The sequence below is a fragment of the Morus notabilis genome, unplaced genomic scaffold, assembly GCF_000414095.1.
Source record: "Morus notabilis unplaced genomic scaffold, ASM41409v2 Scaffold625, whole genome shotgun sequence".
NCBI lineage: Eukaryota > Viridiplantae > Streptophyta > Magnoliopsida > Rosales > Moraceae > Morus > Morus notabilis.
The window spans coordinates 366,059-384,567 of record NW_010357688.1 but is presented as its reverse complement, the minus strand read 5'-3'; the positions used below and the strand labels follow the sequence as shown (position 1 = coordinate 384,567).

Genomic DNA, 18,509 nt, shown 5'->3' with positions numbered 1-18,509 from the left:
CTTTATACCACACGTCATTTATAACTAAATTCCAATCCTTCAATTAATCATGTCTGATTGTTTAGGATAAAATTGTCTTTTTATTCATTGAAAGTGATGTTACAAACGTTGACCCTACAAAAATTCCCTCCAAAAATTCCCTCCCTGCATGGCAAAACCCATTTAATTAGACACAATCATGCTACTATAAGTTATATTTACACCCAAAGAATTCACTAATACCCCCACTAATTAATGCTCCTCTAATAAAGATTTGAAAAATCTATCTTTTTATAAATATATTTTTTATAATGTCTAATTTAATACTCTCATACTCCCACCTAATTTTAATCTTAATTTTATTTATAAAATAATATAATCCTTTCAACTAAATAGATGATTAAAAAACAAAACCATGCAAATGACGTTGATTAAAAAAAAATAAAAATAACCATGCAAATGATCTTGATGCATATAAAAACTCAACGATTATCCCAAAGTCGCACAATAAGATGGATGCCCATAAAGTATATTAGATAATATGGGTAGAAGAAATAATTAAGAACACAAAAAAAAAAAAAAAAAGAAATAAACCTCAAGGACCCTAAATTAAAAGTTTCTTTTGTGGCTATATCTCTTCCTATCAATTCACGAAACACTTTGATGCGAGCTACATAAGGATTGCACATCAAGATGTACAAGGATGGTGATGTCTCTCCCATTGAAATTTTTAAAAAATTTTGATGAAAAAAACTTAGGGTTTCTAAAGATGAAATTAGCTTTGATTAGAGTGAAAAAAATATTATTTCCATTTAAAGTTAATGTGGGTGTATGTGGGGTTTAATGTAATTTTAATGTAGAGTAAAATTGTAATTAACATAAATTATAAATTGGTGGGGGTAATAAATTTTTAGGGTAAATATAACTTACTCCGCTACAAAAACCCCTCCGCGTTAGACCAGCACATTCCGTTGGCCCAATCCTTTTGTGTCGATTAATGTGCTTAATCATGCTAGCCATTTGAGTCCATTGAATTAAATGTCGAATTTAATTTTGAGAAATAGTAAAAAATAGGTCAATATGAAAAGCGTAAAAAAATATATAAGCTAATTTTTAGTTATAGAAATTAATAGACCATAACTTGTCAAGTTATGGTTCATAACCAGATAAATTATAGACAAACTTGTCAAGTTATGGTTCATAACCAGACAAATTATGGACAATTATAGACAATAACTTGTCAAGTTATGGTTCATAACCAGACAAGTTATGGACGAAAACAGTAATTTGACCTATTTATTAACTTATGTAAACTATTGGCCTATTAATTTTAATTCATCTTAAGTCTTGACCTATTTCTCTCTTTCTCCCTTTAATTTTTTCTAAAGTTCATTTATTTCATAGCAAATAGTAAGAAGGAACAAAAATGTATATTACTTACGTGTCAAACATGTTGAGCTTAAGGTCCGTTCATTTCACCGATTCGAGTTTAGAATTCAAGTTTTGTTACAGTAAAAAACTCTCATATAAAGTCACATCTCAACTCGAATTAAAAACTCGAATCAACGGACTAAACGAGTCTTAAATGTCGTCGGATCGGGCTAGGTGCGGGACGCGCTTGGCCAACATGCTCAATGCTTAAGCCCAGCATGGCCCATGCCATGCGATGGGCCCATGATCAGCATGGCTTACGATTAATGATGTGGCATGTTGTGCGCCCAACCCATTAGTCAGCTACGCACGCGGACATGGTGGTGGTGTAGGTGGTGTGGGGCAAATATAAAGATGTTTCAGTTTTTAAAACACGCAATTAAAATTGAATGTAAGTGCTTCATGAGGGTTAAAGAGCGTAAAGTTGCTATTCCAAGCAGAGCAAGAGGCATATCAAAAGCTGTAACATCAAGTGTCGAACAATACAAAGATCTTTTATTACGCCTAAAATTACATTATTTCCGCCTGTATATATTTAGTTAACTACTGCCCTTCAATATCACAATTCAATGCTGAAAAAAGCACTACGTTGGTAAGTTAGACACGCAGTTCCTCAACATTCGGACTCAATGGTTCAAAGACAGCTTCCACTTCGCTGTGATCAACTTCCTCTAAACTCGGAGGATTCCACTTCGGATTCTGCAAGAACAAAATAACACAGCCGTTGTTACTGTACATTTCTTTATACAAAGTGGATTCAACTTTCTTTCAGGAATGCTTGAGAATATAATTGGAGTACCTGATCCTTATCGACTAGAACTGCTCGAACACCTTCAGCAAAATCATTTCGCAAAGAAGATCTCAAGGCAATGCGATATTCGGTTTTCATTACGCTGATGAGCTGGACGACGCCCCAAATAGGAAATGTGTAAGCGTCACTTAAATACAGAGTTGCTAATGAAACAGAACTCTTTAAAGGATGCAACAATATTGACAATGAAGAAAAACATTCAAACTCACCGTGGACAACTCATTGTCACTTTTTCCTAGCGCAGATGCAACTCTGGAGAAATATTTTTGTGTCAAAGAAAGTGAAAAAGGAGCACCTTTTGCAATGCCTTGAAGAGCTTCATTTGCCCACTCCACCACTACACGGGGAACATGAAAATCAGAAAGAGCAGTAAATGTGAAATGAATAGACTCGCTACATGACAATGGCATTCGGTCTCCAAAAGTAAGGTGCAATGCATGCAGTGTTTTACTCTCTATACTGAAAAATAAATGATAACTTACCGGTTGCATCTGAACTCTGCCGGTATCTTTTCAATTCTTCAATTGTGTCAATAACTGACTTATTTCCACCAAAAGACGAAATTATTTGAGGTAAAAGCACACTTAAATGAGCATCAGGCCCAGGGTTGCTATTGAATCTTCCCACAACTGCTTTGACATCTTCATGTGGATCCTGGGAACTGTACTGATTTTGGAGTTATTATACAGGGTAACGACATCTATGGAAAACTCAAAAGTAACAGGTAAGAAAGTTAAATGTACAAAGATGATCAGGTACATACAAGTTAGTTGACAAAAGGGCTTCCTTCAGTGAAGCTAAGTTTCCAGACGGCACAAAGTGTGATCCAAGGCCAACATAAAGTGCATCTGAGGGCGTATTAATCCTTTTTCCAGTCAATCCAAGGTAAACACCTAGGAATATTAATATTGGTTAGAAAAATAAGGAGCTCATATACACAGTAAAAAAAGAGTTCACAAACTGTTTTCTCCATTGCCACAAAAGAAGGAAAAAAAAAAAACCTTCCTAATTTTTATGTCCATGTCCTATTTATAACTACTTCCGATACTCTTTGTTTCTTGTTAGTTTCTACAATAATTGACTTTTAAGGAAAATGGCCCTAAAAAAAGTATTTAAGCAACAAACAAACTACGATTCAGAATAACAAAATCTTACCAACAGATCCTCCTCCAGGACTTTGTGCTGCGATGTATGAAAACCCCACATCTGGAAACAAACCAATTCCATTTTCAGGCATAGCAATAACTGTTCTCTGCAGCACATCAAGACAATATAAAAGATTAAGAAATACTTCAGAAACATCACAACGTAAATGATAATATTAAAGGAATACAGGACAAGACATATATACCTCTGTTATGATCCTATAGCGACCATGACCTGACAGACCAATCCCAAAGCCCATTGTGATGCCATCCATGAAGCTTATATATGGCTTCTTGTATTCGGAGATTTTGCATATCAGAGAGTACTCAGCAGAGAAAACCTGCACAACAGCATAGCAAAAAAGGCGTATTAACATCTAGTAATTGTAAATATGTGACTTGGTCTTAAGGCAGCTCATGTATAATGATGCATAATACAAATTCCTGCCTTTTTTAATAAAAAAAAATATATATCAAAACCAATTTACCAATCTAATAAGAACAATAAATAACCAACTGTTGTGATATGGCTGCAACTCGTCTGGTGACGTGGCAAGCAAGTGGTTGATTCAGTCCACATAACAGGAGAGTTTTGGTGAGCATGACTACAGAGAATCAAGATTGTAGATAAGGCCATTAGGTGGATATATTAGATAGTTCCAGAAACTAGTTTTATCTTCTCTGTTCTTTCTTCTTTTCTTCTGAGTGTTATGCGTAGAGAGAAACATTCTTGTGTACAGTGAGATTGAGTTTGAGAGAGAACTTTCTTGAGGGTGTAAAGACTTGAGAAAGGGGTTTTTGCTGTCAATAAAATTCCAGTTGAATTGTTCCAGAATTCTCACTTTCTTTGTCTATTCTTCATGCATATTTGTTCTCTGTTTTTCTGGTGTTCTTGGTTTCGGTTTTTGGTCTCAAATTCTCACAATTTGGTATCAGAGCTTCTGGTGGAGATTCAGAATGGGGCTGTCGAAATTCGAGATCGAGAAATTCATAGGGAAGAATGATTTTGCGCTATGGAGGTTGAAGATGAGGGCATTGCTGGTTCAACAAGGATTGGAGGAGGCTCTCGGTGGTGAGATGAACCTGTCGACATCGTTATCGATGAAGGAGAAAAATGATCTTCTTGATAAAGCCCACAGCGTTTTGATTCTCAGCTTGGGTGATAAAGTTCTACGAGAGGTCTCCAAAGAAAAGACAGTAGCGGCATTGTGGCTCAAACTGGAAAACCTATACGTGACCAAATCTTTGGCCAATAGGTTGTATCTCAAGCAAAGATTGTACACATTGAAGATGGCTCCTAGGAAGTCTTTGGAAGATCACATGGACGACTTCAACAAGATAATCTTGGATCTCGAGAACATTGAGATCAAGATTGAAGATGAAGATCAAGCTTTGCTTCTGTTAAGGTCATTACCCAGTGAGTTCGAAAATCTCTCAGATACTCTTATTTTTGGGCGTGATTCACTTTCTTTAGAAGATGTTCAATCGGCTTTGTTTTCAAAAGAATTGAAGAAAAAGACTGAGGGAAAAGATGATAACGTAGCTGAGGGCCTAAATGTTCGGGGAAGATCAGAGAGACGTGATTTTAAGAACAAGAATAGGCCAAGATCGAAACCTAAGTATAAAAGAAAGTGCTTTGTATGCCACAAGGAGGGTCATTTGAAGAAAGATTGTCCAGAAAGAAGGAAACAGGGAGGTGACAAACACAAAGAGACTGGAGATGCAGATGCAGCCTCAGACGGTTATGAAAGTTCTAAGCTACTGTGTGTTGCAGCAGAGAATACCAGTTTGGAGTGGGTAATGGACTCCGGATGTTCTTTTCACATGAGCCCTCACAAGTCCTGGTTCCAAAATTACAGGGTATGCAATAGTGGACGGGTATTGCTAGGTAATAACAAGGCCTGTAATGTTATAGGAATAGGAGACATAAGGTTGAGGTTGGCAGATGGTGTGGAAAGAATCCTAACTGGTGTAAGGCATGTTCCAGAGCTGAGGAGAAATTTGATTTCTCTAGGCATAATGGACTCACAAGGATATTGTATCAAGGTTGAAGGAGGGGTCTTAAAGGTCATTAAAGGATCAATGATTGTAATGAAAGGATCACTTGAAAATGGCCTATATTTGCTTCAAGGAAGAACAGTTGTGGGAGTTGCAACACCTGCCGAAGGGATTGGCATCTCAAAAACACAACTCTGGCATATGAGGCTGGCTCACATCAGTGAAAAAGGTTTGAAGGAGCTGAACAAGCATGGTCTTCTAGGAGAAAGCAAGCTACAAGAACTGCCCTTCTGTGAGCACTGCGTTTATGGGAAGGCTAGCAGGGTAAAATTCTCAAGGGCAGTACACCACACAAAGGCAATCCTGGAGTATGTTCATTCATACCTTTGGGGACCATCTACAGTCCCATCTCACTCCGAAGCAAGGTATTTTCTGTCCATAATTGATGACTATTCCAGAAAATTGTGGGTCTATATTCTCAAGAACAAAAGTGATGCTTTAGAAAAGTTCAAGGAATGGAAAACTCTTGTAGAGAACCAAACTAGTAAGAAACTTAAAAGGTTGAGAACTGATAATGGCTTGGAGTATTGTGGGAATGAGTTCACTCAATTTTGTTAAGATCAAGGAGTAGCAAGGCATCATACTGTGAGAAAAACCCCCCAACAAAATGGTCTTGCTGAAAGAATGAATAAGACCATTCTTGAAAGAGTTAGGTGCCTACTTTCGAATGCCAATCTTTCAAAAGTTTTTTAGGCAGAGGCTGTAATGACTGCGGCACATTTGATCAATAGAAGTCCATCAATAGCTATTGATCTCAAAACACCAGAAGAGAAGTGGTATGGTCACCCTCCGAAGTTGGAAAACTTAAAGGTGTTTGGATGCACAGCTTTTGCCCACATAAACCAAGGAAAACTAGAGCCTAGAGCACTCAGGTGTATGTTTCTGGGGTATCCCGAAGGTGTGAAAGGATATAGGCTCTGGTGTGTACAAAAGGGGCATCCAAAGGTGTTCAACAGCAGAGATGTCACTTTTAGAGAGACTGAAATGTATTACTCCAAGCCAGACAAGAGTGAGACCCAGCCAATGAAAGGTGACAACAATCAACAAGCAGAAAAAGTGCAGCTTGAGGTGGAGACTTCACAGCAATCAGGCAACCAGGTTGGCTTTAGTGAAGACCATGCAGAGGATGATGATGAGACAGCATCAAAATTCACTAATCAGGCTGCAGATGAAAATCAGCTGCAAAATTACTCATTGGCTCGGGATAGACAGAGAAGACAGGTAAAACCACCAGAGCAGTTTGGGTATGCAGAGTTGATAGCATTTGCCTTGACTGCAGCTTCAGAAGTTGAGGATTTTGAACCAAAATCCTTTCAAGAAGCAGTAAAGAGCAGACATTGCGATCGATGGATGGCAACAATGGAAGAAGAATTGAAGTCTTTACACAAGAATCACACGTGGAAGCTAGTTCAAAGGTCTCCAAAACAAAAGCTTATTGGATGTAAATGGGTGTACAAGTTCAAAGAAGGTATTCCTGGAGTGGAGGCACCTCGGTTTAAAGCAAGATTGGTTGCTAAAGGGTTCTCCCAAAGAGAAGGAATAGATTATAATGAAGTTTTCTCACCAGTTGTGAAGTATAGTTCCATTCGAATCCTCTTGTCATTGGTTGCAAAAGATGATATGGAATTGGAACAGTTAGATGTGAAAACAGCCTTCTTACATGGTGAACTTGAAGAAGACATTTACATGGCTCAACCTGCGGGATTCTTGGAGGAAGGTAAAGAAAGTTTGGTTTGTCTATTGAAGAAGTCCTTATATGGACTTAAACAGTCTCCAAGGCAATGGTATAAACGTTTTGACTCCTTTATGATTCAAAACAACTTCAATAGATGCAAATTTGATAATTGTGTGTACAGTAAGCATGGGTTAGGTGGAGATATTATATATCTTCTCCTATATGTTGATGATATGCTTTTAGCATGCAAGAACAAGGCTGATATAGACCGGGTGAAGCAGCAGCTGAAGAAAGAGTTTGAGATGAAAGATATAGGTCCTGCCAAGAGGATTTTGGGTATGGATATTGTCAGAGACAGGCACAAAGAAACCTTGTTTGTTTCTCAGAAAGGTTACTTAGAGAAAGTGCTTAAAAGGTTCAAAATGCAGGAATGTAAACCAGTTTTGACACCTTTGAGCCAGCATTTCAAGCTCTCACAGCAGGATTCACCATCAAGTGAAGAAGAAGCAGCTTACATGGAGAAAATACCTTATGCCAATGCAGTGGGAAGCCTAATGTATGCAATGGTTTGTACAAGACCGGACCTTGCATATGCAGTAAGTGTGGTTAGCAGGTATATGGCCAAACCAGGGAAGGCTCATTGGGAAGCTGTGAAGTGGCTGTTCAGGTATCTAAAAGGAACGACAGGAGTTGGATTGCTGTACAGAAAATATGAAAGGAATTTGGAGACTGTTGTTGGATTTGTGGATTCGGACTATGTAGGGTGTGTTGATAACAGGAGGTCACTTACAGGATATGTGTTCAAGGTTTGTGGTAATGTTGTTACTTGGAAAGCTAACTTGCAGCAAGCTGAGTTCATGGCATTAACTGAAGCTATAAAAGAAGCTAAATGGTTAAAAGGAATTACAGCAAAATTAGGAGAGAAACATGGGTTTACCAAAGTGTATTGTGACAGTCAAAGTGCAATACATTTGGCTAAAAATCAAGTATACCATGAAAGGACCAAACATATAGATGTGAGATTCTATTTTATCAGAGAAGTCATAGCTAAGAAGGAGGTTATTCTGGAGAAAGTTTCTACAGATGAAAATCCAGCTGATATGATAACTAAAGCTTTGTTTTCACCAAAGTTCAAACATTGTCTTGATTTGCTGGAAGTGAAGGATATCAATGCAGGTGCTGTCTGGATGTGGCAAAGTGTTCTGGAAATTGCAGCCAGGTGGAGAATTGTTGTGATATGGCTGCAACTCGTCTTGTGACGTGGCAAGCAAGTGGTTGACTCAGTCCACATAACAGGAGAGTTTTGGTGAGCATGACTACAGAGAATCAAGATTGTAGATAAGGCCATTAGGTGGATATATTAGATAGTTCCAGAAACTAGTTTTATCTTCTCTGTTCTTTCTTCTTTTCTTCTGAGTGTTATGCGTAGAGAGAAACATTCTTGTGTACAGTGAGATTGAGTTTGAGAGAGAACTTTCTTGAGGGTGTAAAGACTTGAGAAAGGGGTTTTTGCTGTCAATAAAATTCCAGTTGAATTGTTCCAGAATTCTCACTTTCTTTGTCTATTCTTCATGCATATTTGTTCTCTGTTTTTCTGGTGTTCTTGGTTTCGGTTTTTGGTCTCAAATTCTCACACCAACAAAGACGCACATGCATATGATTTATCATAAAGCCAACTAGACTCAAAGCAGAATTGTGTCGGTGAATTTTGCTTAGCCTTACGTTTAGCAATATGCCAATTACATCTTTGGTCCGACAGTAGATGCTATCCCCACATGACAGTTTAAATGTCAAATGGTAAAGACTTGATTTGCATCAAAGATGGTAGGTTTAGAAGAGCAAAATTAGGATACGCCAAAATGAGAATTGCCTGAGAACACATTTTAAGGGTTCTGCATTTTTCTAAAAGAATTTGCGATATTCAGAAAATGATCTGGAGTTACTTGAATTATAGGATCATGTTCGTGTGAGATAAACGGTCAGCAAGAAACTTGACGTATTTTGCAGAGAATGTGGTAGCAAGCCAGTCACGTTTTAGTTTAACTTTAAAAGAGCATAAAGTTATAAATCCAATGTCATATAGTTAGAAGGACACTACAAGACCTCAATCATATCTGACAATTGGTTTTTAGTTGTGACCTGCTTCACATCACCACCTGCAGATAAACTAAGATCTGGATCATCATATTGAACAACTATTACGCAAGTCAACAAACAAAAACCAACATAAGTTGTCTCAAACTACATCTAAACAAAGAATGAGAAAGGCAATGAATTACATAGTCTGAAACATACAACTAAAAGCAGGTCAATAGTTATGATCAAAGCACCCAGCAAGAAACACTATAGAACCGTCAGAACAAGTGTTATGAAGAAACACAAGTAAACCAAACGAGTATTACGAAGAAACCTTCGGAACAAGAGGAGTGTTTCTGTCCTTTTGAATTTCAGCGACAACCCCTTTAATGTCCATACCTGCATCACCCATGATTGATCACCCTGAAATTCTTACCATCACTCAGAACAAAATTATCTCCCAAAATACAGAAAAATGCCTAGAACATTTAACATGAACCGGAGAAATCATAACAATAGAATGTCACGAAAGCAAAGTAAACAACATGCCTAAATGCAATGATCACCAACTACACAGGAATTCACAGAATCATATTATCTGCATATTACCTGCACAAAAGGCGCGAGGTGAGCTGCTATCTACCAGAACACATTTCACCCTTGGATCTGATTCCCACTCATCAAGATAACTTTTGTACTTTATATCCATATCTGCATTCACAAAAAATCCCCAGTTCACTTCCTATCCCAATCAAAAGTCAAGCAAGTTTGAGAATGTTGTTGTTTGTGTTCTTGAACTCTGCCCATTGATCAACCAAATACATTTTTCTAAGCCCTGCATCACACAAACCTAATCTGACCCAAACCGCGAACACACAACACAGACATGTATAAACTCCTATTGACAGTCGCGAACCAAGGGGCTCCATTAAACTTCTTTCTCCATAAAAATTTGTTTTACAATTTGTTCTTGGTTTTCCCCCATGAAACTTTTTAATTGTAATATTTTACATGATTTCTTTTATAAAAAAAAAAATTATTATATTCCAAATTTTGACTTTTAATATTCAGCATTTCAAACTTAAAATGCTAATTAAACCAAAAATCAACAACAATAATTTATGAGCTAATAAGTGTGCAATAAACTTCAAAAACTAAATTAGACTCGATCACATGCCTTAGTTCGTTTGAAATAAGAAAATAAAGATACAAATAAATTAAAAAGCTTTATAGATAAGAAGATAGATAAATAATCTTTACAAAAGACCGTCGAGTTTTAAAATTTAGCCTTTAGGCGTTAATCAGAATCGTCTACTACACCAGCAAATTCACTCCCGCAATCAAAAGGACTTCACTAATCAACGCGCGAAGATGACCAAATTCGCATCTCCAAATTCAACAATCAGCCACAAACTCCACATTTTAACAATTCAACAGTAATCTCAAGAGCAATCAAACAAAAATAAAAACGAAACCTAAATTCATAGCGTTGAGAGCTTTGGGGCGATCGAGGGTGATGACGGCGACGCCGTTGGGGTGGACGCTTCCCTTGACGAAATCGTCGACGGCGGCGGCCATGATCGCGAAGGTTCGGATCGAGATTGAGGCTTTGCCAAGAGAAGAAAGGTTGAGAAAATCGCTGAGTCGCTGAGTCCGAGTTGCTGAGTTCAGGAAGAGCTTCGAAGATTTGGTGAGAAGTTGGGTTGTAGCTCCGAGCGTCATGACTTTCGCTAACTCTGTTCCTGACGGAGACTTTAGTAGAAGGATGTTCATTAACGTCCGTTAGAGGCGTTTTCTGCTTGAAGATGACGGGTTGAATTTCAATTGGATGGGCGCAGAAAACGGTGACGGAGAATATGTGACGTGGAGGATCTGGGGCAGCTCGTTATTTGACATGATTGCCCTTTAGAATACCGCACAAGATAGAATGGTATCCTTCAATGATACCTATGGACACTCTGTTCCGGTACTATATAATAATATTATTATTAACGGAGAGTTTCTCGGTGTTCCTTATTATTTTAGAACATCAGTGTTTTGTATTTTTTTAATTATTAAATTTAATTAAAATTACATTTGATTTAAAAATATGCATAATAAATAAATTTTAATACAGATTTAATGATTAAATATAAAAAACACTGAAGAAAATCCCTTATTTATATTTTGAAAATTAACCCTTGTTTGTTTCAGCTATTTGGATCTTTAAATCCAATTTGAATCAAACCCAACAATTCAAATAGGTGTTTGTTTTAGTAAAAATTAAGAATCATTCAAACCTCTAACCTCAATTCGAACGTTTAAAATCATAATTCATACCCCCGGTAAATTCAACCATCTGAATGATTGTGCTACAATAAAAGCAACTCCTTTTTACTTTCTCTCTCCATTCAACTTCAAATTTAAACATATCATAATTTCTTCGTTTTAATAATTTCAATTGAGATGATTTTTTTAAAATTTGTTCACAATGCTTATAGCAACAAATCTCCATCTTATGAAGCATCATATAGGAGTGAATATCTTTCTCGCACCTTTACCTAAGATATTCTGAAAGATTCTGGAAACAACAACACTAGGGCAAGGGTAGTGGTAGGGGGCGGGGCAAGGGTAGTGGTAGGGGATGGATTGATTAATGTGGTTTGTTCATTTGCATTTTTGAGTTAGACAGATCTTGATTTGAGTGAATGTGTATTTGAGTATGGTTTGAGTTAAGATTTTAATTTGAGTTTATGTTTGGATGTGCACATTTTGAGTTATGGTTTAAATTGAGAATATATTTGAGTTTGTGTTTGGGTGAGTCAAAACTTGAATTTGTATTTGAATAGTATTTTAATAAAAACTCAATGGTGATGAAAAATTTTAATAGGTATATAGGTGGGGTTTTATTTATTTCTTCGTTGTGAACGCATAGAAAAAAATCATCTCAATCGGAATTAAAATGAAAAAGTTATGGTGTTTTTAATAATAGAAAAAATATTATTCATTAACTTGAGTTTGAGTTTAGGAACTTGAGTTGAAGGGGGAACTTGAACTCAGATTTTAGCTCCAAACTCAAGTTCAAACTCAAATTTTACAAACGAAGACGAACTTGAGTAAAGTTATAACTTGAGTTTAAATTTTTTTAAATTTAAGGGTAAATAAACAAGTTCTAAATTTGGAGAAACATGACACTTTTGTCTGCACACCATATTGAGAGAGACATATTGTAATAATTTCACAAGGGTGGTAAAAGTCACGCCATTGATGGAATTGGGCGTTTACAACAATTCTCCATAATGCTCCTGCGTCATGAACCCACTCGTGTGGGTTTGGGTTTCTGTTGGGCTTAAACTAGTACAAACAGCCACAAATAGAGTGGTCTATTTTGTTGTCGTTTTTGGAAAATCTAGAGGAATGTCCCTCTCGCTCTAGGCATAAAGATTTACCATTTTTTTTCTTCTTTCTTTTAGGATATAAGTCTTTTGTCTTTATTTTCCCATTATATATATCAACTTAAGAGGGGCCAAATTTTAAGAGAATATTGGTATAAAACTAAAGAATTCAGTTAAGTGATTCCTTAATTTACTCTTATTGGTATTTTTAATAATGACAATAGAGTGGTCGTTGTTGTTGTTAACCGTTATAAAAGTGGTTAATCTTGATTTAGCTGCCCTGCATACAATAGTGATATTAGTTCTCTTGGTATGGTTGATTCTTAAAATTTTTTTTACAAATAGAATGAAACATGATATATATATATATATATATATATATATATATATATAAGTTATCAGGGATTGTGCGAAAAAAAAAAGAGGCCAAAAATATATGTATCACTCAAAACTTCAATTCTTTTGTCCAAAAAACTAAAAAAAAAAAGACAATTCGAGTTCCAACTTTATTCAAGTTCATGTTCTTTTAAATTTTAATTTTATTCAACTTTACTCAACTTTATTCAAGTTACAACTTTAACTCAAGTTATAACTCAAATTCAACTCAAAAACTACACTCAAGTTACACTCCAAAAGAACAACATTGAATCTCTCAAATCTCAACTATCTTAGGGCCCGTTCACTTCATGTATCCCACTCGAATACAGCCCACTCGAATTGAATTTTGGGTTGCGTTTTACGTTCATTAACCAAAACTCGAGTGTGAAACTCGAGTAATAACTCTGATTTCAGAGTTTGGCACACCACTCGTTTTTCCATTACTGCAGTGTGCTTCTACAGTGTTTTCATGTGCTTGAACAGTGCAGATTCCTGATTTCTTCCCGTTGCTGCCTCGTTCCTGCCTCCCCAGTGCAGATTTCTCTATGCTTTTTGCCCGCTGGACCCTGGTTCCTGCCTCCCCCTTCTAATTTCACTCTGAAAAAAGCTATTGTCTGCAGATTTTTAGAGTGAAAATTGACTCTCTCCATTGGGGGAAGGTTACTCGAATCGGTTACTTTGTCGATCCGCAGCGAAAAAAGGTAAACCTCTCCCCTATTTCCACCATTTTTGCTTCGATTTCTTGTTGCATGCCCAACCCTAGAAGTGTTCCCCGCCCCTGCCCTTGAATCTTCATCACGGATACCATTCATCCGCCTCGATGCAACCGGCAAACTCCGTTGGCCGTCTTATTGCGTCGATGTAGAGTCAAACGGAAGAATCTTGCATCTACTGGTTATCTTCCGTTGAGAGGTTACCATCGGCGGTTCCGGTGTCAAGCCGTCGTACGCGCTGCCTCACGATCGCGTTTGGGGGTTTTGATAGACGATAAGCCTTTGTCCTCAACTGGTTCCAACCGGGTATGATATTTCACAACTACTAATCTCCTATATACCATTATTTGTTCTGGATTTGTCATGATCGCACCGTAGTTCTTCTTCGTTTTCACTGATTTGATGCTGAGATATTGGTTGTCGTTTGCATTGTGATGGAAACGTGAGACATATTCCTTGTCGTTTGTATTGTGATGCTAATGTGTAGTGAGACCACTGTTGTCGTTCGCAGTCACGATGTTCTCTTACTTGTTGTCGTATTGCCTCAACTGTTGTCGTTTGTCCCTGTGGCTATTGCATCCCCTGTTCTCGTATTGCCTTGGCTGTTGTCGTTTTTACCTTAGCTTGTTTATTCCCCTGTTGTCGTATTGTCTATCCTATTGCCGTTTTACCTTAGATTATTGCCTACCCTGTTGTCGTATTGGCTGTCCTGTGGCCATTTTTACCTTTAGCTTATTGCCTCCCTTGTTGTCGTATTGTCTCTCCTGTTGCCATTTATACATAAGCTTATTACCTACCCTGTTGTCGTATTGGCTGTCCTATGGCCGTTTTTACCTTAGATTATTGCCTCCCTTGCTATCGTATTGGCTTTCCTGTTGCCGTTTATATCTTAGCTTATTACCTGCCTCCCCTGTTGTCGTATACTATCTCCACTGCCGTTTATACCTTAGCTTATGGCATCCCCTATTGTCGTATATTCTCTCCATTACCGTTTTTACCTTAGGTTATGGCATCTCCTATTGTTGTACTGGCTCTGCTGTTGCCGTTTTTACCTTAGCTTATGGCATCTCCCATTGTTGTACTTGCTGTGCTGTTGCCGTTTTTACCTAGCTTATTGCCTCCCCCTGTGGATGTATTGGCTCTGCTGTTGCTGTTTTTACCTTAGCTTATGGACTCTCTTATTGTTGTATTGGCTATCCTGTTGCCGTTTTTACATTAGCTTATTGCCTCCCCTGTGGATCTACTGCCTCTGCTGTTAGTGTATTGACTCCCCTATGGTTGTATCGCACATGACCGCTTAACAAACAGGTAATGTTGGCAATGATGAAATTGGTTCAAAAATTAGAACACTCGTCGTAGTGGCGTCCTGTAGGCAATGTGACAGTTAGTTATCGCTTCATTGGAATTTATCGAGTGCCTCTGAAGCATGGCAGCTACGTCACTCCTGCTTATAAGGATGATGCTCCGAGTGTTGTTGCGATTTCTCAGCTACAAAATTTCTGAGCCAGTAATAACATTGCCTCACTTGTTACATGTATAAACCAGGTAATAGTACGTTGGTTAATGGCAGTGATGTTCGAAAAATGTTCGGAGCCATTTATAACTGTGTCTAGTCGTTAGATTGTTTCAAATATCTGACTCACGCGTACGGCCATTCTTCTTGTGCGTCGTTACGCTTCTTTCTTTCCTATTTTTAGATGCCGAGAGGGAAACCCGACGATGAAGCCACTCTACACTGGACTGAAAGGCAGAAAGAGGAGTTGCTTATGCGACTCGCTGCCTACAATCGTGATGCCAACGGTCGAAAACCGGATTCTAAAACATGGGAGGATTGGGCGCAACATCTTCAACAGTTCTTTAAGGATCAAGTCACCCCTGCCAAAGTGCAGCAGATGAAAGTCCGACTCAAAGCCAAGTTTGACCATGAGCTTACATTACGCAATAACACAGGACTTGGCTGGGACCCTGTTACCGGTGCTGTGACATGCACTGATGAATATTGGGAAGATTTTGCCAAGGTAAACGTCTAAACAATTATTGTTCTATGGGTAGTCAATTCTTGCAATATTTTGCCAAGGTCATTTTGTTTGCTCATTCATATGCAGAACAAGAAATGGGCAAAATCGGCAAAGAATCAGCCTCTTAAAAATTGGGACTTGTACTATGAGGCCTTTGGTGGTACGAGGGCAAGTGGGGCATTTGAGAAGGGATTGGATAATCCAACGAACATAGATGAGGGTCCAGTACACATCTCCGACGAAGAAAGGGCGACATCTGATGAGGGTGGCAGCGAAGATGGTTTCATTGCCTCCATGCGGGCCGGTTTGAACAATGCAGCTAGAGGTCTCAACATTGCGTCATCCTCCAAAGCGATTGGCAAGAAATCAGCCAAGTCCTCACATAAGGTAATATGTGACCCTGTAGCGAGGGATTTAATCGGCAAGCTTGTCTCTTCTATTGAAAGCAAGCGTAGTAGTCGCACTAAAAGCTCTAGTGCGAATCAAGCTGCGCCTATTGTCGATCTCCAGGACCAATGCCAGGGCATAGTTAGGGAAATGGCGCTTGATGATGAAACCGCAATAATGTTTTTGGAGGCTATTGCTTGGTATCCAAATATGCAGAAGCTGTTCGTGGGAATGAGTGATACTCAACGTAACTTCTTCGTGACAAGAACAATCAGTATGTCTAGGACTCAATCACATGGACCTTTCTCAAACCCCCATGCCTCTACGGGGACACAGTTTATGCCGCCACAATTTCCCAACTTCATGTCACAACCCAGCAGCTATATGCAACCGGCTCCCTTCTATGGCCAACAACCCACCAACAATATGCCACGGCCCCCAAACTTTGGGGGACAACAACCTGTCCCACCATTTCCTACAAATCCCCAAAACTACAATCCCCAACAACCGGCTGCGTATAATCCCCAAACACCATACTACATGCCTCACTTTCCGCCGCAACCGGGACACTTTGGTGGCGATGGCAGTCCAGACCAGCATTGAGTTCCATAAAATATTGTTTTTACCATTGTCTGTATTCATACGATTGAACATCATTTCTCATTTTTAGATTTCAACATAGTATTTGAGTAGACTTTGCTAATTATGTTTACTACGGCCCTGCTGGTGTTGTATTGATTATGGTTATTGAGTTGCATTGCGCAGAACAATATTTATTGATGTACTATGTGTAGTCACCTTTACTTGCGGATCAAATGACCATTTCATATATATTCGTTTGTTATCCTTTCATTATGCATGTCTCGCAGGTAGCAATGTGGAATGCAGGTCCCTCAAACCACGTTCCTGAAAATGATGATAGTGACGACTCAGATGACGATTATGAGATTGCGGCAGTAGCAGTAGTTTTGTGGTATTACTACACATACATGGAAAGACCCCTGCCTCAACCAAAGCATACATCCGCACTCACAGGTATAATGCGTGTTCAATACCTACTTGATGGACATGAGGACGTTATTAGGTCGAAGATTAGAATGGGAAGTGATTGTTTCAAGCGTCTTAGTACGTTACTTGAGCTTAAAGGGCTTTTAAGACCGACTAGGAATATGAATGTGCACGAGCAACTTTTTATTTTTCTATACATTGTATGTCAAAGTTCAAACAACAGGGAGTCACAAGATCAATGGCAGCATTCGGGTGCTACCATTTCAAAGTACTTCCACGCTGTTTTGAAGGCGTTGTATGAGCTCCGTTTTAACTTCCTTACACCACCAAACTTCGACATTATCGATCCTGTCGTAGCCGCGCGTGGAAACAAGTATCTGCCATGGTTCCAGGTATTTTTTCTAAACTAATTACTCTTTAAGATAAATATGTAGAATTGCGTTGTTGTGTATGGTAATTAGTTACTACGTAGAATTGTGTTGGCGCTCTGGATGGTACTCACGTACCATGTGTTCCACCCGCTGCAAATGCTGAGGTATGGAGAAATCGGAAGGGGTTCTTCTCTCAAAATGTATTAGGAGTCTGTTCGTTCGACATGAGGTTCACATACATGTTAGCTGGATGGGAGGGCTCTGCTCATGATGCACGTGTGCTTGCATCCGCAACAGAAACGAGGGAAAAAAATTTCCCTACTCCACCAGAAGGTATGTGTAAGCTTGATCTTTCATTACTTTTCGAAAACTACACGTTTGTGCTTCCATGTGGAACTAATACATTCACGTAATATATTCTAACGCACACAACAGGTAAATATTACCTCGTCGACTCTGGGTACGCAAACAATGATTGTTTCTTGGCACCGTACCGAGGGAGCACTTACCACCTTCAAGAGTATCGGGCAAGGAGGGGTCGGCCCCAAACTCAGCGTGAGCTATTCAATTACACTCATTCTTCCCTCAGAAACTGTATCGAGCGCACATTCGGCGTCTGGAAAGCCAGGTTTCGTATTCTTAAGTGCATTAATAACTACCCGATACAGACACAAATAGATATTCCACTTGTTTGTGCTATTCTACACAACTTCATACATATGTACAACCACAACGATGATCTACTAACCCAATACATGAGAGACGCCATTCCGGTAGCAGAAATTGATCCACTCAACACAGAGCAAGATGTGAATCAAAATCACAATCCTGATCGGGGAAGCCAACAACATCAAAACCGTCCACACCGACGACAAATGCACATTTTAAGGGATGAAATAGCTAATAGTATGTGGGCTGCATATGAGAACAACCGGCGTTGATAGATTAGTTTTTCTGTATTACTTGGTTGAGAACAACCGGCGTTGATAGATTAGTTTTTCTGTATTACTTGGTTGAGAACAACCGGCGTTGATAGATTAGTTTTTTATATATATGTTATATATATATATATATATATATATATA

General features: G+C 38.5%; 2 protein-coding genes across 5 annotated transcripts; one reads left to right on the top strand and one right to left on the bottom strand.

Moving 5' to 3' along the window:
- Positions 1–1,813: 1,813 nt before the first annotated feature.
- LOC21403727 (3-hydroxyisobutyryl-CoA hydrolase-like protein 3, mitochondrial) lies at positions 1,814–10,899 on the bottom strand. 4 transcript variants are annotated; one of them, XM_024173965.1, is made up of 11 exons: positions 10,651–10,899; positions 9,785–9,886; positions 9,530–9,574; positions 9,203–9,255; positions 3,573–3,707; positions 3,377–3,473; positions 2,985–3,114; positions 2,704–2,882; positions 2,431–2,558; positions 2,210–2,311; positions 1,814–2,109 (listed from the first exon to the last, which is right to left on the bottom strand). In XM_024173965.1, the coding sequence occupies exons 1-11, from the start codon at positions 10,895–10,897 to the stop codon at positions 2,008–2,010; spliced, it is 1,320 nt and encodes a 439-aa protein (XP_024029733.1). In that variant the 5' UTR covers positions 10,898–10,899; the 3' UTR covers positions 1,814–2,007. The 4 variants fall into 4 exon arrangements, with proteins under 4 accessions (XP_024029733.1, XP_024029720.1, XP_024029727.1 ...); XM_024173952.1 differs by lacking the exon at positions 9,203–9,255 and having other exon boundaries at positions 9,510–9,574; XM_024173959.1 differs by lacking the exon at positions 9,530–9,574.
- A 6,021-nt stretch (positions 10,900–16,920) lies between these two features.
- LOC112094022 (protein ANTAGONIST OF LIKE HETEROCHROMATIN PROTEIN 1-like) lies at positions 16,921–18,365 on the top strand. The gene is made up of 3 exons (XM_024173922.1): positions 16,921–17,445; positions 17,526–17,757; positions 17,860–18,365. The coding sequence occupies exons 1-3, from the start codon at positions 16,921–16,923 to the stop codon at positions 18,363–18,365; spliced, it is 1,263 nt and encodes a 420-aa protein (XP_024029690.1).
- The last annotated feature ends 144 nt before the right edge of the window (positions 18,366–18,509 follow it).